Source organism: Ovis aries, chromosome 22 (assembly GCF_016772045.2).
Source record: "Ovis aries strain OAR_USU_Benz2616 breed Rambouillet chromosome 22, ARS-UI_Ramb_v3.0, whole genome shotgun sequence".
Lineage (NCBI taxonomy): Eukaryota > Metazoa > Chordata > Mammalia > Artiodactyla > Bovidae > Ovis > Ovis aries.
The window spans coordinates 36897986-36918464 of NC_056075.1; the positions used below are offsets into that span (position 1 = coordinate 36897986).

The 20479-nt window shown below is 42.4% G+C and overlaps 1 protein-coding gene across 3 annotated transcripts in view; it reads right to left on the minus strand.

Annotated features, from left to right (window-relative positions):
* The window catches only part of SHTN1 (shootin 1), a 113402-nt gene extending 93706 nt beyond the window's left edge, over window positions 1-19696 (minus strand). For all 3 annotated transcript variants that reach the window (XM_012102998.4, XM_015103436.3, XM_012102999.4), the window contains exons 1-2: window positions 19512-19696; window positions 1547-1599 (exon numbers count right to left, since the gene is read on the minus strand). In XM_012102998.4, coding sequence (XP_011958388.3) covers window positions 1547-1599; window positions 19512-19569 — 111 coding nt within the window. In that variant the 5' untranslated portion in view covers window positions 19570-19696. The remainder of the gene's footprint in view (window positions 1-1546; window positions 1600-19511) is intronic.
* Between the last annotated feature and the right edge of the window lie 783 nt (window positions 19697-20479).

The following is a 20479-nucleotide window of genomic DNA, read 5'->3' on the forward strand; positions in this document are numbered from 1 at the left end:
GGGTGGGTATCTTAAGCAAAGAGGCTCAAGCTATCTGGCTTAAGCATCACCCATCAGCTTTGCTTTAAAATTATGGGGCATCAGGGACTGAGGGTCTAGGCGCACACTCCCCACCTGTTGGCAGACTTGGGACATTTGTGATTTTGTTGTCTAATAATTCAGAACTAGAAAACCTGTCAGACTTAATTCTGTGACCTTCTTACCATATTAGATGCATGTACCAGCCATCTTCTATCACAAATATTCTCATTACCCACCTACCATTTCCTGTACTGCCTAGTAAGAGGAAGGGAAGATACTTACAATTTTACAGAACACCAAAGGTTTATTTACAAATGAGCAAAGAGGCAAGAAATCTGAGTGAAAAATAACGATCTAAAAATCCATTATAATGTGCTTTGAATGAGAGTACTTACCATTAATACTACCACATCAACATCTATATAGGTGGCAAATTAATATGAGTTAAAAAGTTAAATGTTAAGAGCTTAATATTAAAAGTCGATTCTTAACAGCTCAATAAATACCCCCCAAATATGCCACAATTTATTATTTTACCCCTCCAAAATATTTAGCTGTCTGCCAATTTTCATTACATCTCTTACTCTGAAATTTTCAAGACAAGGTTGAATAATTTGCAGCAATGATGAGCACCTTCTTTAACAACCAAAGAATCTGTTTTATTAATTTTCCACCACGGGTGTTATGCTTTGAAATATTTGGTCTATCAAACAAATTTCTAAAAATAGAAAATTTTAACTTCTAAAATAAATTTCATTTATATCTAAATAACAATAATGGACAGCTCTCTCTCTCTCTCTCCTCCTTTTCATTCTCTACTTAGTCCCTGTACTTCTTAAAACTCAGCCTTCCCTTCTATTTCTCCCTTCCCTAAACTTATAGGGAAAAGAAGACATATGTTTAAAAAAAAAAAAAACCACTCATGAATCTTAAATGGGTATGTTCAGAGACATAAAGGTAAGTAGAATTCAACTATTTAACAATTAAAAAATAAAACTGCCAGAGCCTAGGAAAATATTCACCAGGCTCCACCATCTTCACATTGGGTGTTTTTCCATTTCCAACATATTATTCACATATTTAGAGGAAGCAAACATACAAAGGGTTTATGGAGACATTTGAGCTAAACGCCAGTGGACTGATTCCAAAGAGTTCCCTCCAGATCTAAGATGCTTAAACCCCAAAGGTAAATGTCTCAGGCCTTCAATGCCATCACTAGAATTCCAAATCTGACTGTTGGAAAAAGTACACTTCTTGGGGGCCTGAGATCCTTGGCCTGGTGCCTTGCTGCACATTTAGCTGTGTAGTTAATCTCCCAGAGCAGCGCCCACTGTGGCATGCCTGCTATTCTTTACCATCTGGAGCCTGGAGTTGATATTAGCCTGAACCACACATGCAGGAGAAAAGAAATTTTTAAAAAAACAACTCTCATTCGCATTTAACTGAAATTGGTGGCAGAACAATGCACCATGCTGCCTAGGCTTTTTACACATATAAGAGAGGAAAGAAAGAGTAAAATACAAACCTTCTCCTTTGTCTTCTGGTTCTCTGCTCTAAGGTCTTCATATTCACCTATCGCTAAAAGAAAAAAAGGAAAGAAATGTCACAAGGTTTTAAAAGTTTACTGTGGAAAAACCTGGGAACCCAACTAACCCCTACTGTCTATTTACTAGACTGGGGTGGGGTGGAAAAGAGGCTACAGAAGATGGGCTCCTGCTTTAAAGAAAAAGGAAGAAAAAGAGACCAGAGCGGATGTGAGTCCCCTGAGCCAAATTTCAGTTCTCCTGGGTCATTAGGAAGACTTATGAGCCATAAATGCCGGTGACAAGGCACTTCTCATCTCTGATGTTCAGCAATTGTGAAAGGAGACAGGTGGGTGTTCCCTGAAGTTCCTTCCAGCATCATCAGGCTGCAGTACTGTAATCAGAGGTGTATTTTTGAAAACTGGCCTCCAGAAAATAAACTCAGTGTCACATATCTGCTCTACCCACAGATGAAAGTTTATGCTATGAGCATTCAGCTAAGAACAACTATTTTCAGGCACTGCAAGATCATCAACCACCAAGCTATGACCAGATCCTAGCCAGATTCATTTCTCTAAATTGCAAGAATATGGGAGTTGTTTGCAAATATATCCAACTATGTGGGGAAAGTAGCAGTTTTCTACTTAAAATCCTCTACTGCCAGAAAAATGATCAGAACCTCCGCATTCAACTTTTAGCCAAAGCACCATTTTTAGATATCCTCACAGTTGAGAATGTGATGTTCAGAGTTTATGGTGGGAAGAAAGAGAATGATCTAGCCTTAATGATGGAGCAGAATGTCTAAGGTGGGCCCAGGAGAATTGCTGTCTACTCCCCAGACCAACACCATTTTGACTGGTATGAGAGAGCCAGGCAATAACCAAGCTTGGATTTTTATACTTTGACTTTTAAAAAATCTAATTGGTATTTATCTTCAAAAGCTCAGTTTTGGTCTTCCTGATGGCTCAGTGGTGTAGAGAATCTGTCTGCCAGTGCAGGAGACACAGGTTCAGTCCCTGGTCCTGGAGGATCCCACACGCCACGGAGCAACAAAACCCATGGGCGCAACTACTGAGCCTGAGCTCTAGAGCCTGGGATCCACAACTACTGAAGCCCATGTGTCCAGAGCCTGTGCTCTGCAAAGAGAACCCCATGCATGACAGCTAAAGAACAGCCCCAGCTCCCTGCAACTAGAAAAAAAGCCCACACAGCACAGCCAAAAATAAATAAAATAAATTAATTTAAAAGCTCAGCTTTTCTTTAAAAAAAAAAAAAAGAGCTCTCTATATCTATGAAGAACCTGAAGGCAGAAATAAAAAAATCTGAAATCTGTAGTTTTAAGGACATTCCAAATAATCTGGTCATTAATGCTAGAGTATATGATTCTAACCACTGGAGCAGACACCCCCAAAACAATTCATATAGTATAGTACACGCTGTTTCTTTCAATAGCAATCTGAAGGGTAGTTACTACGATGGCAGGACAGAAATCTTAAAATCCAATTCAAATAAACACATATTTATGGGATTGTATCATCAATGCCCAGAAGTTTTACCAACGCTTCATCTAAATAAGAACTAATAGACAATTTTTAGCAAAGCCACACCCAAAAAGAATCTTTGAAAATTAGCCCATAAATAGCTTAATGCATACGTAAAGATATACCCCTTTTAAAACTAGTTGCAACAGAAAAGATTTGATTAATCACAGACTGAAGCTCACCAGCTCCTTATCAGCCACCATCATACAAACCCAACCAATGAGTATGAACTAAATTGTCCTCAGGTCTGAAAATTCAATAAAATGTCCCATCCCTCCTTTTTCAACAAAAAGAAACAAGAACTAAGAGATTCTGAGACTAAGAACTAAAAACTAAGATTCTAAGAACTAAGAGATTCTGAGACTAAGAACTAAAAACTAAGATTCTAAGAACTAAGAGATTCTATCCACTTACATCACTGGGTAGTCTATGGTCATGGTCCCAAATCTTATTACTACATTTAATATTGTTTCAAAAAAAGAAATAAATATTTTAGTGAGAGACTTTGCTTCAGTTTACTTAACATTCAAAAGTATTCTTAGATAAAGTTGAAAAATCAGAATTGATTTACTGCTCTATTCTTGATGACCTACATTACAGATATACAAAACAAAGCAATAAAGGATTTTAAACCATGATCTCACACTGACCTTAAGAAATTTTTTTTCCTATTTAAAACATTAGATAATGGCTTTGAAGGCCTTTTCAAAAAAACTGATACTGTTCTTCCATTCCACTGCCAGTAGAGTCCAAACTCCCAATTACTGGGTCTTTATGGAAAGCATTAAATATGAACCCTTCACCTATCATATCTTAATGGAAACCACAGAAAATATGTTTTCAATGACTGAATACAATTTAAAAAAAAAAACAACAGGTACCTGCCCAGGGGTAGAAAAAGTATGGGAAGAATTCAACCATTTAGTAGTGGGAAGGGGCACTTGGGGAATAGGACATAGAAACATTTACTCATATATTTCTATTTCTTTGAAATTAAAAAACCAAGCTCACTGCCCTAAACAACAGTCACATATACATACATCATAGTGAATACATATATACCCCCATTTTTAGCAAACTTGTAAACACTGTAGTGACCTACAGTGTTTTCAGCTACTTCTGTTTTGGCAATGCCAAAGTATCACAGAGTAAGCCTTATCGTTTCATACCTGGCTCACAGTTTCAAAAACTTTTACCATGAATTGCACAACTCAAGTGATTTGATGAGAGAAATCTTCCAAATGCTGAATTAATCAACAAAAAAGATGAAATTATTTGACCAACTCTTTCACGGGAAAGATACCTGCAGCTTGGGAAGACGTTATCCCTTAAAGTATATTTCACTATAAAGTCACATAGCACAGCAATTTTAAAGTGCAGCCCAAGCACTTCACTTATCCACGGGCACTGGGCAAATTAGTTATTCTGAGTCTCAGATTCCTCATCTGGAATATAGGAATAACAACTGCACATCTCTCATAGCATTGTTCTTAAGAGTAGGTGGACTACTATGTAAGATACAAGGATGCTTAGGCATAGTAAATGTTCAACTGTTGCGACTTCCCTGGAGGTCTAGTGGCTAAGACTCCATGCTCCCAAGGCAGGGGGTCCAGGTTCGATCCGTGCTCAGGGAACTAGATTCCAGTGCCACAACTGAGAGTTCACATGCCTTAACTAAAGGACCCCATTTGTCACAAGTAAGATCAAAGATCCTGAGTTTTTGTTAAAACTATTACTGTTACATCAAGATATGTCGATCCTTACACAAGGTATGTGTATGACAAGAGATCAGGCTGCCCCCTAACACCCTTCCATCTCAGGCTAACTTCTGTCATACATGGCCTGAAAGATGGCAAAATCTCTGAAATGCTAAGTACTATTACCCTCCACCAAATAAAAGGAGATGAGAGGGGGGCTAAAGATCAATCGTAGTTTGTGTAGTAAAAAACAGAAGGTGCCAAAGAAGTGTAGGCATGTCTGAAGCTGTACTTTTCAATCCTGGCTGCCTGTTAGAATCACCTGAGGCGCTTTTAAATCCCACAGCTACCTAATTCCCTCTCCTCTCCACCCCAACCCAAGATTCTAATTTAACTAGGTGGACCTTAGACAGCCATATTTCTTATAAGAAGTAAGCACCCCAGGTGATTTTAATGTGCAGCCAAAGAAGAGACTCACGACATAGGAGAACGGAATGGAAGAACAAGGAAGATGTGGAGAAAACAAGGAGAATATCAGGCAAAGCACGTGCTTCAAGAATCATGCTGGTTTTCTATTTTCTAACCCCCTAATGCCAAGAAAGGGAATTTTCTTTCCAAGCTGCAGACCATGCCATAGCCAGCCCAGGAAGCAGCTGAGGAGACTTAGTTGTTTGAGAAGCATTACAACTAAAGTCATAATTACAGGCCAATAACACCTCTGGCTAGGATGAGCAACAGTCAGTTTGCCTGGACCTTTCCAGTTTTAGCATTTGAGAGTCCAGTGCCCCCTCTCAGTCCCAGGAAGCTTAACCACCCCATCCTAGCCTTAGCTCCAGATCAGTATTTCCAACCACCACAAAAGACCTGCACTGTCAAATCTGGTAACCACTGGCCACATGTGGCTACTTACATTTACGTTAACTAAAATAAAATTTAAACTTCAGCTCTCCAGCTGCTCAACAGCTACACGTGGCTAGTGGCTACCACTGTGGTGAGTGAACACAGAAAAGTCCCATCGCAGCTGGAAGTTCTACTGGACAGTATTTCTGGACATCTCTGCCCAGATACCTTACAAGCACCTCAAAACTCAACATGTTAGAAAGGGAACTTTTCAATTAAATTTTGCCCAACCACCCTACTTCCTGTATGCATGACCATCATCTACCTAGTTCTTAAGCTACTATCGCAGCATCAAGGGAATCATTGCCTTGATCCCCCACCTCCCCCTCACCACCAAAGGATCTTCAGGCTACTCAGATCTCAAAATGTCTCTCCAATCTGCCCTTCCTCTGTAGTTAGTGCCTCTTTCGAACTGTGGTGCTGGAGAAGACTCTTGAAGATTCCCTTTGACAGCAAGGAGATCAAACAAGTCAATCCTAAAGGAAATCAGCCCTGAATATTCATTGGAAGAACTGATGCTGAAGCTGAAGCTCCAATATTTTGGCCACCTGATGTGAAGAACCTACGCGCTGGAAAGGACCCTGCTGCTGGGAAAGACTGAAGGCAGGAGAAGAGGGTGACAGAGGATGAGATGGTTGGATGGCATCACCAACTCAATGAACATGAGCTTGAGCAAACTCCAGGAGACAGGAAAGGGCAGGGAAGCCTGGTGTGCTGCAGACCATGGGGTCACAATGAGTCAGACACGACTTAGCGACTGAACAACAACTCCTCCTCTAGCCTCTAGTTTCCCTGTATATCAAGTTCATTCTTTACAAAATAGATAGTTAGCATTGTAACAAAGCAATCTGGTTATTTCATTCTCTTGTTTAAAAGCCACCAAAGATGTTAACGTTACATCTGGGAACCCCACTCTTCTCTCCTCCCTCCATTCAGAGACCACAACTCACTCCATCACCCCCAAAGGTCCAACGTTTCCCTAAATCCTCTAAGACCTTTCAGACTCTGGTGTCTTTACAAATATTTTCCCCTCTGTCTACAAGGTCTTCCCTTCCCCATCTTCCCCACATCCTCCTTTTCAATGCAGTTCAACTGTCATTTCTTCTAAGAAACTCTCCCCATATACCATGGGCAAAAATCAGCATTTATAGTGACCTCCTAGGTGGCTCAGTCGGTAAAGAATCTGCTTGCAATGCAAGAAACCCAGGTTCGATCCCTGGATCAGAAAGATCCCCTGGAGAAGGGCATAGCAATCCACTCCAGTATTCTTGCCTGGAGGATCCCATGGACAGCGGAGCCTGGCAGGCTATAGTTCACGGGGTCGCACAGAGTCAGACACAGCTGAGTGACTCACATTTTAATTTTCACTAGTGTGTACTATTCACATATCTCTACTGGAGCATCTACATGCAACGTTAATAAGTTGTCTGAAAATAAGTCTGTTTTCTTGCCTTTTCTCCCACTCAATTAATTCATTGCTGTAAACCTTACACTCAGCTGAATACTAAGCCAGAGTCCATGCCTATAATGAATGAATGGCTGGTTCATATAAATCTATGCTGTAGAGCAATTAAGCCAAATATTAACATCCACTTTTCTTTAGTTACATTATTTTTATTTTTTTAATATAAATTTATTTAATTGGAGGTTAATTACTTTACAATATTGTATTGGTTTTGCCATACATCAACATGAATCTGCCACGGGTGTACACGTGTTCCCCATCCTGAACCCCCCTTCCCCCTCCCTCCCCATCCCATCCCTCTGGGTCGTCTCAGTGCACCAGCCCCAAGTCTCCAGTATCATGCATCGAACCTGGACTGGCGATTCATTTCATATATGATATTATACATGTTTCAATGCCATTCTCCCAAATCATCCCACCCTCTCCCTCTCCCTCTGAGTCCAAAAGACTGTTCTATACATCTGTGTCTCTTTTGCTGTCTCGCATACAGGGTTATTGTTACCATCTTTCTAAATTCCATATATATGCATTAGTATACTGTACTGGTGTTTTTCTTTCTGGCTTACTTCACTCTGTATAACAGGCTCCAGTTTCATCCACCTCATTAGCACTGATTCAAATGTATTCTTTTTAATGGCTGAGTAATACTCCATTGTGTATATGTACCACAGCTTTCTTATCCATTCATCTGCTGATGGACATCTAGGTTGCTTCCATGTCCTGGCAATTATAAACAGTGCTGCGATGAACACTGGGGTACACGTGTCTCTTTCAATTCTGGTTTCCTCGGTGTAACATCCACTTTTTAAATGTTAAGATACAAATGCATAGAAAAGTCAAATCCCACGGTAAGAAATAGTGGAAGCAGAACCAGTTTACTGATTCACAAAGTCATCCATGTAAACAACATTTACTGTGTGTGATGTGCACTGTGCTGTGCGCTTACTTGCTCAATCGTGTCTGACTCTGTGACCCCGGGGACTGTGCCCTCCAGGCTCCTCTATCCATGGGGATTCTCCAGGCAAGAATACTGGAGTGGATTGCCATTTCCTTCTCCAGGGGATCTTCCCAACCCAGGGATCGAAGCCAGGTCTCCCCCCATTGCAGGTGGATTCTTTACCATCTGAGCCACCAGGGAAGCCCAAGCACTAGACAAGAAATAATCCTCTGGGGTAAAGACTGTGTCTTTATCCATCCACTGTGCCCTCTTCTGGCACAATGCCTGACATATAGTAGGCACTCGATAAGTGAGTGAGTGAAAGTCACTCAGTTGTGTCCGACTCTGCGACCCTATGGACTATACAGTCCATAGAATTCTCTAGGCCAGAATACTGGAGTGGGTAGCCTTTCCCTTCTCCAGGGGATCTTCCCAACCCAGGGATCAAACCTAGGTCTCCCACACTGCAGGCGGATTCTTTACCAGCTGAGCCACAAGGAAAGCCCAAGAATCCTAGAGTGGATAGCCTATCCCTTCTCCAGTGGCTTCCCAACCCAGGAATCGAACCAGGGTCTCCTGCACTGCTATCAGGCACTTGATAAATGTGTGCTAAATTCAGGAAGAAGGAAGATCGGACCTAGGTCTTTACATGAACAACTTATGCAAGAGCACATACTTTCTTCCCCAAACTAAAAGGGCCTCTTATATCATATGTTACAACAAGATACTTTAGAAAAATGAAGCTTTAAAAAGCCATCAAACATAACCAAAAGGGAAAAAAAACACTGCCTCATGAGATCATCATCACCTCATTCTCATCTGTTGAGTCTGCATCTCTGAAACCCACGGAGCCTTGAAACATCTCTTACTAATGGGGTATAAGGACATAAGTCATAAGAGATAATGTTTAATTAGGACATTATTCCCTTCTCCACACATCCCAATAGGTCCTGCTCTTAAAGGCAGAATAGAAAGAGAAGTCATTTATACCTCAGTTGTTAATGAAAGCATTAGAAGAGCCAGGGAAAACACTGCTGGAAAACCTTATCAAACACAAAAGTGACACATTTCATATCTGAAAAGAAGTTACAGCAAACCTGAAATTCAATCTTTACCTGATAGAACACACAGTACAGAGCTAATGATTTAATGATGCTTAAGAAGTAATCTCAATAAACTATATTAAGGACTTCAAGTTAACTTAAACAAAGGAAGGAAACTAAGTAACTTTAAAATACATTTATTAGCCTGGTTTCTGGTCTGGCATTTAAGGAGCTTGTAAGCTGACACTGTGGTTCTCACAACAACAACAACAAAAAGCTGAACAAACAAAATCAACAACTCTTCTTAGATCCATGAAAGAATTGAAGACACTGGGCAAACAGCTACTCTAAAAATCAGAGATACACTCAGGTAGATGCAGAGGATCACAACCTAGTGGAGAAGAAGCCAAGGTACAAAATCCCCTCCCGTGCCAAGCCAGGGGAAGAAAAATTAAACTGTAACTGACAAATTGCTAGAGGTTCAGCTGCAACAAGTTTGGAAGTTAAAAACTCCAGGTGAGGGGCAGGGTTAGGAAGCCCTGACACTTTCATGAGTTCTACCTCCAGGAATGCTACCAGGACCTCACAGTGAATACTGAGAAAACTTCCCTACTGGTTTTGGCAGGGGACAGGAAAAAGATCCATGATGAAATCTGCCCAGAGCCTGCTGTTCTTCTTAACAAGGCCTTCTGTCAAGGGAAATTCTTTTATCAGAGCCTAACAGATTGAAGAGACCGTAATAACCACTTCCAACCCTTTGTAGTCTTGTCTGACCGACAGGGAAAACTAAAACTAGAAGCACTTAAGAAAGTCACAGCCTAGGGCCTAGCTTTGCTGAAACACGGAGACCCTCTACTAGGTCCCTTCCCTTCCCCCTACCTCACCACCACGTGAATGTTTACAGCCGCTTTATTCATAACTGCCAGAACTCGGAAGCAAACATCATGCTCATCAACAAGTGAATGGAGAAACTGACAATGGTACACCCACACAATGGGGTATTATTCAGTGATAAAGAGAAATAAATGAGCTCTCAAGCACAAAAGACACATAGGAAGCCCACATGCATATTGCTCAGTGGAAGAAGCCAATCGGAAAATGCAACTTTCTGTACAATTTCAAATATACAACAGTACGGAAAAAGCAAAACTGACGGAGCCAGTAAAAAGATGGGTGGCTGCCAGGAGTTCCAGGGTAACGTAAGAGGAATGAACAGGTAGAACAGAGGAAGTTTTTGGAGCAGTGAAATTATTCTGTTTGATAAATGTTATGATGGGTACATGTCATACATTTGTCTAAACCCACAGAATGTGCAACATAAAAAATAAACCCTAATGCAAAATACGGACTTTAGTTAATAATAATGTAGCAATACTGGCTCATCAATTCTAAGAACTGTAGTACAGTTCTGTAGTACAATAATCTGTACTCCACTAATATGAAATGATAATGATAGAAAAAAGTGAGGGGAGGGATTATGCGGGAATTCTCTGTACTTTCTGTTCCATTTTTTTACAATCTAAAACTGCTCCCCAAAGTCTTATTTAAAAAAAAAAAACAACAAATACATATACATATGTGTGTGTGTGTATGTATGTCTGTGTATCAGTCTCAGAATCATACCCTGAATTACACCATACAGGATCTGAGATAGAATCAAGTAACTAAAAGGATCCTAATATATTACTGTCCACTGTATCATACAAAAATTTCAAAACTCATGTTTTAATGTTCACAATACTTGATATTTCAATTTTTTAAAAAATGAAATAAAATGCTTAGCCAGCATGGGAAGCAGAGAAGACCAAAAGGAGTGTTCCTTCCACATTTTAAAGCGAAGCTTGGCTGTCTTAACAGCTCTGAATAAAATCTATAGCACAACAAAGTTTAAAATACACAGACTTTTGTGATTTAACAGTTCCACTCCTGAGAATTCTTCCTACAGCTGCACTTACAGCTATATGTGTACAAGGATGTGAGCATTACTGTTTTTAATAAATTTTGATTTTATAAACTTTAGATCCATAACAAAACTGCCCACAGAGTAGAGCTCCCATATACCGCACACTCAGTTTCTCCTATTATTAACATCTTACATTATTGTGTTACTTTTCTTTCAATCAATGGATGAATACTGACACACTATTATGAACTAAAGTCCATACCTTATTTCCTTAGTTGTTATCTAGTGTTCTCAGAGAAGGCGATGGCACCCCACTCCAGTACTCTTGCCTGGAAAACCCCACGGATAGAGGAGCCTGGTGGGCTGCAGTCCATGGGGTCACTAAGAGTCAGACACGACTGAGAGACTTCACTTTCACTTTTCACTTTCATGCATTGGAGAAGGAAATGGCAACCCACTCCAGTGTCCTTGCCTGGAGAATCCAGGGACGGGGGAGCTTTGGTGGGCTGCCGTCTATGGGGTCACACAGAGTCAGACACGACTGAAGCGACTTAGCAACAGCAGCAGCAGCAGTGTTCTACTTTTGTTCGAGGAGCATTCAGATGCCACACTATATTTAGTTGTCATGTCTCCTTAGACACATCTTGCTGTTGTTCAGTTGCTCAGTCATGTCCGACTCTTTGCAATCGCATGGACTGCAGCACACCAGACTTCCTTGACCTCTCCCAGAGTTTGCTCAAACTCATACCCATTGAGTATCTAGGCTGTGACAAATTTCCCACTTTCCTTGTTTTCGATAATTTTGACAGATTTGAGGAGCACTGATCAGATACTTTGTAGAATGTTCCTTAACATGGGATGTTGTCCTCATTAGACTTGGACTACAAGTTTTTAGGAGAGGATTACAGGTGAAGCGCCATTTTCATCAACTATTAGAGGTACATATATACTATCCTGAGTGCATGCTTAGTCATGTTTAACTCTGTGAGCTCTGGTAGACTGTAGCCCACCAGGCTCCTCTGTCCATGGGATTTCCTAGGCAAGAATATTGGAGTGGACTGCCATTTCCTCCTCCAGGGGATCTTCCTGAACCAGGGATCGAACCTGTGTCTCTTGCGTCTCCTGCAAAAGAAGGCGGATTCTTTACCCCTATGCCACCTGGAAACCACTCCCCCTCCAAAAAAAAAAAAATTCCTTTGGAGAATATAATAAAGACTGGGAAACAATAAGTTAGAAGGAGTAGCTAATTGTACTTTTTAGTCCATATGCTTTTTTTCTTCTATAAGCATATGTTTACTCTTACATCTAACAACAAAAAAAATGTAAGACTGATCTACCTAATTGCAGAGTTAAGGTGGGAATACCAGACCACCTTACCTGTTTCCTGAGAAATCTGTATGCAGGTCAAAAAGCAACAGTCAGGACCAGACATGGAACAATGGCCTGGTTCCAAATTGGGAAAGGAGTATGTCAAGGCTGAATACTGTCACCCTGCTTATTTAACTTATATGCAGAGTACACCATGTGAAATGCCAGACTGGATGAAGCACAAGGTGGAATCAAGATTGCTGGGAGAAATATCAATAACCTCAAATATGCAGATGACACTCCTGAAATGGCAGAAAGGAAAGAGGAACTAAAGGGCCTCTTGATGAAAGTGAAAGAGGAGACTGAAAAAGCTGGCTTAAAATTCAACATTTGAAAAATGAAGATCATGGTATCTGGCCCCATCACTTCATGGCAAATAGACGGGGAAACAATGGAAACAGTGACAGACTTTATTTTCTTGGGCTCCAAATCACCACAAATGGTGACTGCAGTCATGAAATCAAAAGACGCTTGTTCCTTGGAAGAAAAGCTATGATCAACCTAGACAGCATTTTAAAAAGCAAAGACATTACTTTGCCAACAAAGGTCCATCTAGTCAAAGTTATGGTTTTTCCAGTGTCAGGTATGGATGTGAGCTGGACTATAAAGAAAACTGAGTGGTGAAGAAACGACACTTTTGAAGTGTGGTGTTGGAGAAGACTCCTGAGAGTCCCTTGGACTGCAAGGAGATCAAACCAGTCCATTCTGAAGGAGATCAGTCCTGAATATTCATTGAAAGGACTGATGATAAAGCTAAAACTCCAATACTTTTACCACCTGATGCGAAGAACTAACTCATTGGAAAAGACTGATGCTGGGAACGACTGAAGGCAGGAGGAGAAGGGGACAACAGAGGATGAGATGGTTGGATGGCATCACTGACTCAATGGAAATGAGTTTGCACAAGCTCCGGGAGTTAGTGATAGGGAAGCCTGGTGTGCTGAACTGAACTGAACAGTGAAATTCTTCGGGCCATGCTGAATGTCCATCTCAAGACAAGTAACCCAGCTGAGGTCTCTTCAGCAGTGGCTCAAAAACTTTAGGAAAATGCCTTTTCAATAAATACTCTGGTTTACAAAAAATCATACAGCCCACAAAGCCTAAAATATTTATCTCTGTCATTTATAGAAAAAGTCTGTTGACCCTTGATCTCTATCTAGTTTAATAGCTTAAAAAAATTTTTTTTGGCTTATTCATACAGTGGATGAGCAATCTATCTTAGGGTTCTGGAGAACAGAAGTGCAAAATAGGTTTCACTGAACTAAAATCCATGTGTCAGCAGAGCTATGTTCCTTCTAGAAGCTCGAGAGGAAAATCCATCTCCTTGCCTTTTCCATTTTGTGGAGCCTGTTCACAGGCTTCCCAGGTGGCTCAAATGGTAAAGAATCTGCCTGTCAACGTACAAGACATAGGCAACGCGGTTCAATCCCTGGATCGGGAAGATCCGCTGGAGGAAGAAATGGCAACCCACTCCAGTATTCTTGCCTGGGAAATCTCATGGACAGAGGGGTCTGGCGGGCTACAGTCCATGGGGTCACAAAAAGTCGGACACGACTGAGCAACTGAGCACAATGCAAACAAATGAACTACAATATGCAACAATATTAATAAATATCATACACATAATGAGTAAAAGAAGACAGAGGCAAGTAATACATACTGTATGATTCCACTTCTGTAAATTTCAGAAACTTGCAAAACTTATCTTTGGTGATATTGATTATCTTTGGTTAGAGGAAGCTGATGGTGTTAAGGGGTTATGAGGGGCTTCTGGAAATGTTCTGATTTAAGTGTTGTTAGAAACATATTTGCTTTCTAAAAGTAATTCACTGAGATGCTCATTTATATTTTGCGGACTTTCCTCAATCTATACTTTGTTGTAAAAGCAAAAAGTTTAAATATAAATCTTATAAAAATGTAACCAGATGAAGAAAAATAAATTTATCAGCCTTTTCATAGACAACTCAGTAAGTACGTATATTCCCTGGCTCTTTCAGACACAGTTGGCCCCTTGACCACACTTAGAAAATAGTGGTATAAAGTCAAGTTTGCACTTGACACCAAGGCAACCAGTTAGCCCAAACAGCTTTCTAGGGACCGACTTTGTATGGATCCAAGATTGACAATGCTTCGGTTCTACACACTAATATGGTAATCGTGGTGGACAACAGCTTTAGTCCCTTTTGTCAAAATAATGCTCTAGCTACTTTCTAGCCTAGAAGCCAAAGGAACACTGGAAGAAGCCCCTTTTAATTACTATCTCAGCCTTAAGAATAAGCTTCACTAAATTTTCATCTGAACTTTTGAGCACTGGCTCAATAATTTTGGAGAAAATGATACCAACTCTCAAGGTGAAAGGTTATCCTGCCTTAAAATCAATTATCTTGCCATTTAAAAGTGTTAGTCCAAGACTAGCCCAAAACTTTTATTTATTTGTTGGTGGTGGTCTTATGTTAGAACACCAGTTTTACTAAGTGGGAATCATTCTCTACAAAATTCCTCCACAAGATCCAAATGACATGGCATTATGACGGTGACAGCTTACTGGACATCTGCTGTTTGCATCTGCCCAGCCTGCACGCCCCTCTTCTGGTAGTGGCACATCATTCTAATTTGGACTACTCCAAACCTTTGGTCTTTGTGGAGGCTGCCAGTCAAGATGCCCCGCTCTTCCTTGGCCAGAGGATTTTAAATACATGACCCAAATGAGGCCACCAACTCTAGACTAGGAACTCCACGAGCAGGGACAAGATTTTTTGCATCTCTGATGCCTAGCACAGTGCCTGGCTATGAATATTCAGTGTATGTGGGCTGAATGAAATACAAAGAAAATCATGTACCTTAAACAAACGCTGAGCTAAGTCTACCATTTCCCAGCAGAATTCTGGAAGGGGAGCAAATTGTAACATGTTTTGTAAGAAAAATGTCCACTTTAGTAAGCTAGGAAATATGCATTGGAAATAGTATCCCAAGTTGCCATTTCTCAGTGCATTAAAGATGTCAATCAGTCCAAAAAAAAAAAGCCCCCAAAAAGACAAAAGGAGCATTACCTCATTACCTCAACATCTGCTTGAACATAAGCAATCGCACACTGGCTAATTTTTTTTAAAGGGACATAATATAACTTTCTAGAAAGACATAATATAGCTAATTATACCATTCACTAGAAGAGAACATACAATGTTTTGAAGTAATTCAGAAGTGGGTGTGATTTATAAGACATAGAGCTTAGGGAATGGTAAGTATAAATTAGAGATTGTTCATATTATGACAGACTCCGTCATTACATTTCACAACTTTTGTCAAAAGCAACCTTATTCACCACACCACTAAAGGCTTCACATTAGGGAAGGCTGCTGTCAGCTCTGCCATTCACAGTGGATGGGAACTTTCTTTCTGAACACCCTCCCGAAGAATGGGCGCAAATTTTAGACTTAAAGCACTAGGGAAGGAATGATATGATGAAACCTAAATAGTCAATAAACATGTAAATAAGATTTCAAACCTCACTAATAGCCAGGTCAAACATGTTTTTTAAAGGTTTACCATTTTTGTTCATCGAATAGGCAAAAATTAAGCAAACTGTCAAGATGTCAACAAAGACTACATTGGTCAGTGTTAACCAATGCATTGGAAAATGGACACTGCTAAGGGGAATGTGAACTGGTACAGCCATTTGAGGTGGGCAAGGGGGCATTTCTGCAATGTCTAGCAAAACTTTATGTGTATATGCCCTCTAAGCCAACAAAACAGGCCTAAAAATCTATCCTAGAACAACAAACTTCTAATTGTACAAACTGATCTGTATGATTATTTGATTAATGACTGTCTACTAGACATTAAACTTGTCTGTCTGGTTCACTATCTTCTCTCCCAGTGCCTAGCACATGGGCCTCACATGTGATAGGTAATTGCTATTTGTCAAAGGAGTAAATGAATATGTTTACTCAGCATTAGGAAAAAAAAAGCTTTTAATCAATAATGGTTCTTGTTCACATTAACGAGAGGTAGTGGAATTATTCACAATGTTAACAGGCAGTAAAAAGTACTGTTTATTTTCAAAAATAAATCACACACATCAGCTTACAAAACTGATCACAATATTGGTAAGAGTCCAAACACCTAGGTGCCTATTTTTACACCTCAAATCCCTAGCTTCCCAAGTTAGTTCTGTAGGTTCAACAGCAACAAAACACTCTTGAAACAAGTCAATTGCTATCGAAGTCTATGGTGGGGTGATGTTAGTCACTCAGTTCATGCCCAACTCTTTGTCCATTGACAAATAAATGCCCCCATTTTGAAATGTATAAAAATTACACTGCGGGCTGAAAAAGAAATCCCAATACCTGTGCAACGAGACTCAATATCCTTTTTTTAAAAAAGTGTACTCTTTAAGAAACACAAATTTCAAAGTCCAGCTGTTCTACCCTCTTTGACATGCCCCAATTGAAGAAATATATCCTCTAAAAATACAATGCAGAGATTTCCCAATATAATTGGAAAAAGAACCAGAAACTAAAGAATCATCCCTTTTCCTCAGCTCTCAAATGCAACACAGAGATAGAGATGTGTTCCAAAATCAAATATAAATAACTTGTGGATTATGTGTATTGGTAAATTACCCTTGAAATTATATATAGAATAAAAAGTGAAATCTAAAATTTTAACATTATTTGAAAACTGACCATCCAACAAAAGATCTGATATCCATTGACAGATATCATCAATAATAAAAGTTTCAACAGTCTAGAATATGAATTGAGACAAGCATGTTGGCGGTGCGCGTTCATGTTCAGTTGCTCAATCATGTCCGACTCTTTACAACTCTATGGACTGTAGCATACCAGGCTCCTCTATCCATGGGATTTCCCAGGCAAGAATATCAGAAGGGGTTGCAGTTTCCTCCTCTGGGGGATCTTCTCGACCCAGGAATCGAACCCACGTCTCCTGCATCTCCTACACTGCAGGTGGATTCTTTACCACTGAGCTACAAAGAACCCCTTATGTTGGTGGGGGTGGTATTATTAGCAATAAAATACTAATAAAATCCAGCCCCTCACTAAAACACTTGAGAAATTCCAGATAAGGCATTGTGTTCACCCACTAGACTAATCAAGGATGGGAGCTGAAGGTACTAGCAAGGCAAAAGCCATTAACATGTATCCAGCACTTTCCAGATACTGGATACCACAGAGAAATGTGTTGTGCCCATTTTGGAGAGGTTAAATAACTTCTCCAATGGAAACAGTGACAGACTTTATTTTCTTGGGCTCCAAAATCACTGCACATGGTGACTGCCACCATGAAATTAAAACACACTTGCTCCTTGGAAGAAAAGCTATGACCAACCTAGACAGCATATTAAAAAGCAGAGACATTTCTTTGCCAACAAAGGTCCATCTAGTCAAAGCCGTGGCTTTTTCAGTAGTCATGTATGGATGTGAGAGTTGGACTATAAAGAAAGCTGAGCACTGAAGAATTGATGCTTTTGAACTGTGGTGTTGGAGAAGACTCTTGAGAGTCCCTTGGACTGAATGGAGATCAAACCAGTCCATCCTAAAGGAAATCAGTCCTGAATATTCATTGAAAAGACTGATGCTGAAGCTCCAATACTTTGGCCAACTGATACGAAGAACTGACTCATTGGAAAAGATCCTGATGCTGGGAAAGATTGAAAGCAGGAGGAGAAGGGGACGACAGAAGATAAGATGGTTGGATGGCATCACCCACTCGATGGACATGAGTTTGAGCAAGCTCAGGGAGTTGGCAATGGACAGGGAAGCCTGGTGTGCTGCAGTCCATGGGGTCGCAAAGAGTCGAACATGACTGAGCACCTGAACTGAACTGAAATAATTTCCCCAAGGTCACCCAGTTACTAAACAGTCATGATGAGATTTGTTTTCAGGAATGTGGACCCCAAAGGGATCCATATACCCTACAAACAGCTTGTTTGTGATCTCAGGGAGCAACAGGTCTTAGTACTGGACAGATCTCATGACATCATCTGGTTTAGCTCCTGCCTGTAGTCAAGTAAGCCTTGATTAACCATAAGATCTATAAAAGAGAAGTGACTCTCCCAAGTTCACAGAGTTGGTGAGTTGAGTCAAGAGAAGTGAAAAAGCTGGGACTAAACACCAGGATTCACCACAGAGCCGGGCCCCTTCCACGACCTGGTCGTGTCAGCAAGTTATTCAGAAAAAAAAAGTATGTTCCCACACATTTTTACTTCCTAAATCTGTATGGTTTCTCTCTTTCTTGACCTGCATTCTCAGGGACCTCTGGTCGGGACATAATCATTTTAAGCTGAAAAGGTGTTCGGTTCACATGGATCTTAATTTGGCTTTGTTCAGACGTGTGGCGAAGCGATGAAAACGACTGACTAAAACTGTTACTTCTTAGGATATTAAAACAGTTCTGCATCTAGTTACCCGGCAGTGTAGAAACGCAGGTTACAAGGCCTGGCTTTTCTGCGAACCAGAGCCAAGTCCTAAATCAAGAAGCCCTACACCATCAGGGTGCGGCCTCACTGTCGAATCCACTGCTAGAAATGGGAAGCGATAAAGCACACCGTGGCCTGCAAATCCCAGCTGCGGAAGGAAAGAGGAACTAGGCCAAACCAGAATGAAAAGCTGGAGAAAGGCTGTCAAACCGCGCGGCAGGCCTCCCAGCGCCAATGTGCAAGGGTGGGGCCGCGGCCACGGAGACACGCCAGCGGAGCTGCCCACACTGCGCCCTCTCCTCGACAACCAGCCCCACTCGCCTCTCCCGCGTGGCACTGGGGGGACCGTGGGGCCGTGTCCGCGCCGAACCCCCGTCCCTTTCCCTAAACCCCCATCTCCAGCTAAAGCCACCAACGGGGAAGCGCTTCCCGCACGGCCCGGCGCGACCCTCCAGGCACAGGCACATTAACCCTCTGCCCCGGGGCTCAAGCGCGGGGGGCGCGGCGGACGCCTCTCCCCGGGGTGACGGAGCTACTAGGGGTGACGGTGACGGTGGCGGTGGCGGCCGCGACCCCTCCCGCCCAGCTTCCACCCGCTCCGCACCCGGCGCCCCAGAGCCATCCCCGCCCACGGGCCGCGACCGCCAGCACCTGGCAGCTACGCGCCCGCCTACCTTGCTCCTTCAGGCTGGAGATGAGCTGCAGCTGCTTCTCCTCTTCCGAGCTGTTCATTTTGGCAGGTGGGGCCGGGAATAAAAGGAAAGGAGGGAGAAGAGAGGGGGTGCAGCAGGGGTGTAGGGGGTCGGGGGGAAGAAAAAAGCAAGATGCCGCTGGCGGGCGGCTTCGCTACCCGGAAGTTGGATTTGCTCCCGCTCCTCCTCCTCCTCCTCCTCCTCCTGCAGGCGCGGGGCGCGCGGGTGAGATCATCCCAGCGCACCTACTCCGCGGCCTCAGCGGCTTTACCTGCCGGCCGGCGGAGAGGCGGGGAGGGGGGCGGAGACAGGCCGGCAGCCGCGGGGGCAGCGGGGAAGGGTGGGGACGCCGGAGGCACCCTCGGTGACCACGGGACCGTCTACCGTGCTAGCCCGCGGCGGCCGCCGACGCGCTCGGCTTCCTCCGCCGCCCAGGCCGGCGCCGCAGGATGCGCGGGCGGGAGGGCGTGCGCGGGCCCTGCGTTGAGGTGGCGCTGGCTGGTTCCTGCACACCCCCACCCCCCCGCCGTCTCCGCCTGCACCCCCCTTCTCCGCCACCACCCTCCTTTTGGACCCTCACCCCCACCCCCGGCCAGGCGCGTGTTCTGGAGGAAGCCTGCCCTGGGTCTGCGGCGTCTATGAGAAGCCCACTTTGAATGCTGTCAAAGGCCTCTCCCCACGAACTGCTGATAATGCAGAGAGCGAGACGTAATGAGCTAATAAACACCCAGATTCTTCCCCAGTTCTTGCATAGTGGACCCTGGGGGTGGGGGCTCCGTGTAGACAAACCTAGGTTTCCTCCCTCTTCCCCTGGGAGCAGGCTCTGTGTTGTACATTTGGCATTTTGCAAAGCGTACAGATATTGAAACAGACCAGACGGGTAAGGTACACAGTGAGCCAGGGAGGGCGTGGTAAATTAGTTAACTGCTCCTGGCTCCTGGGCTGGCTTC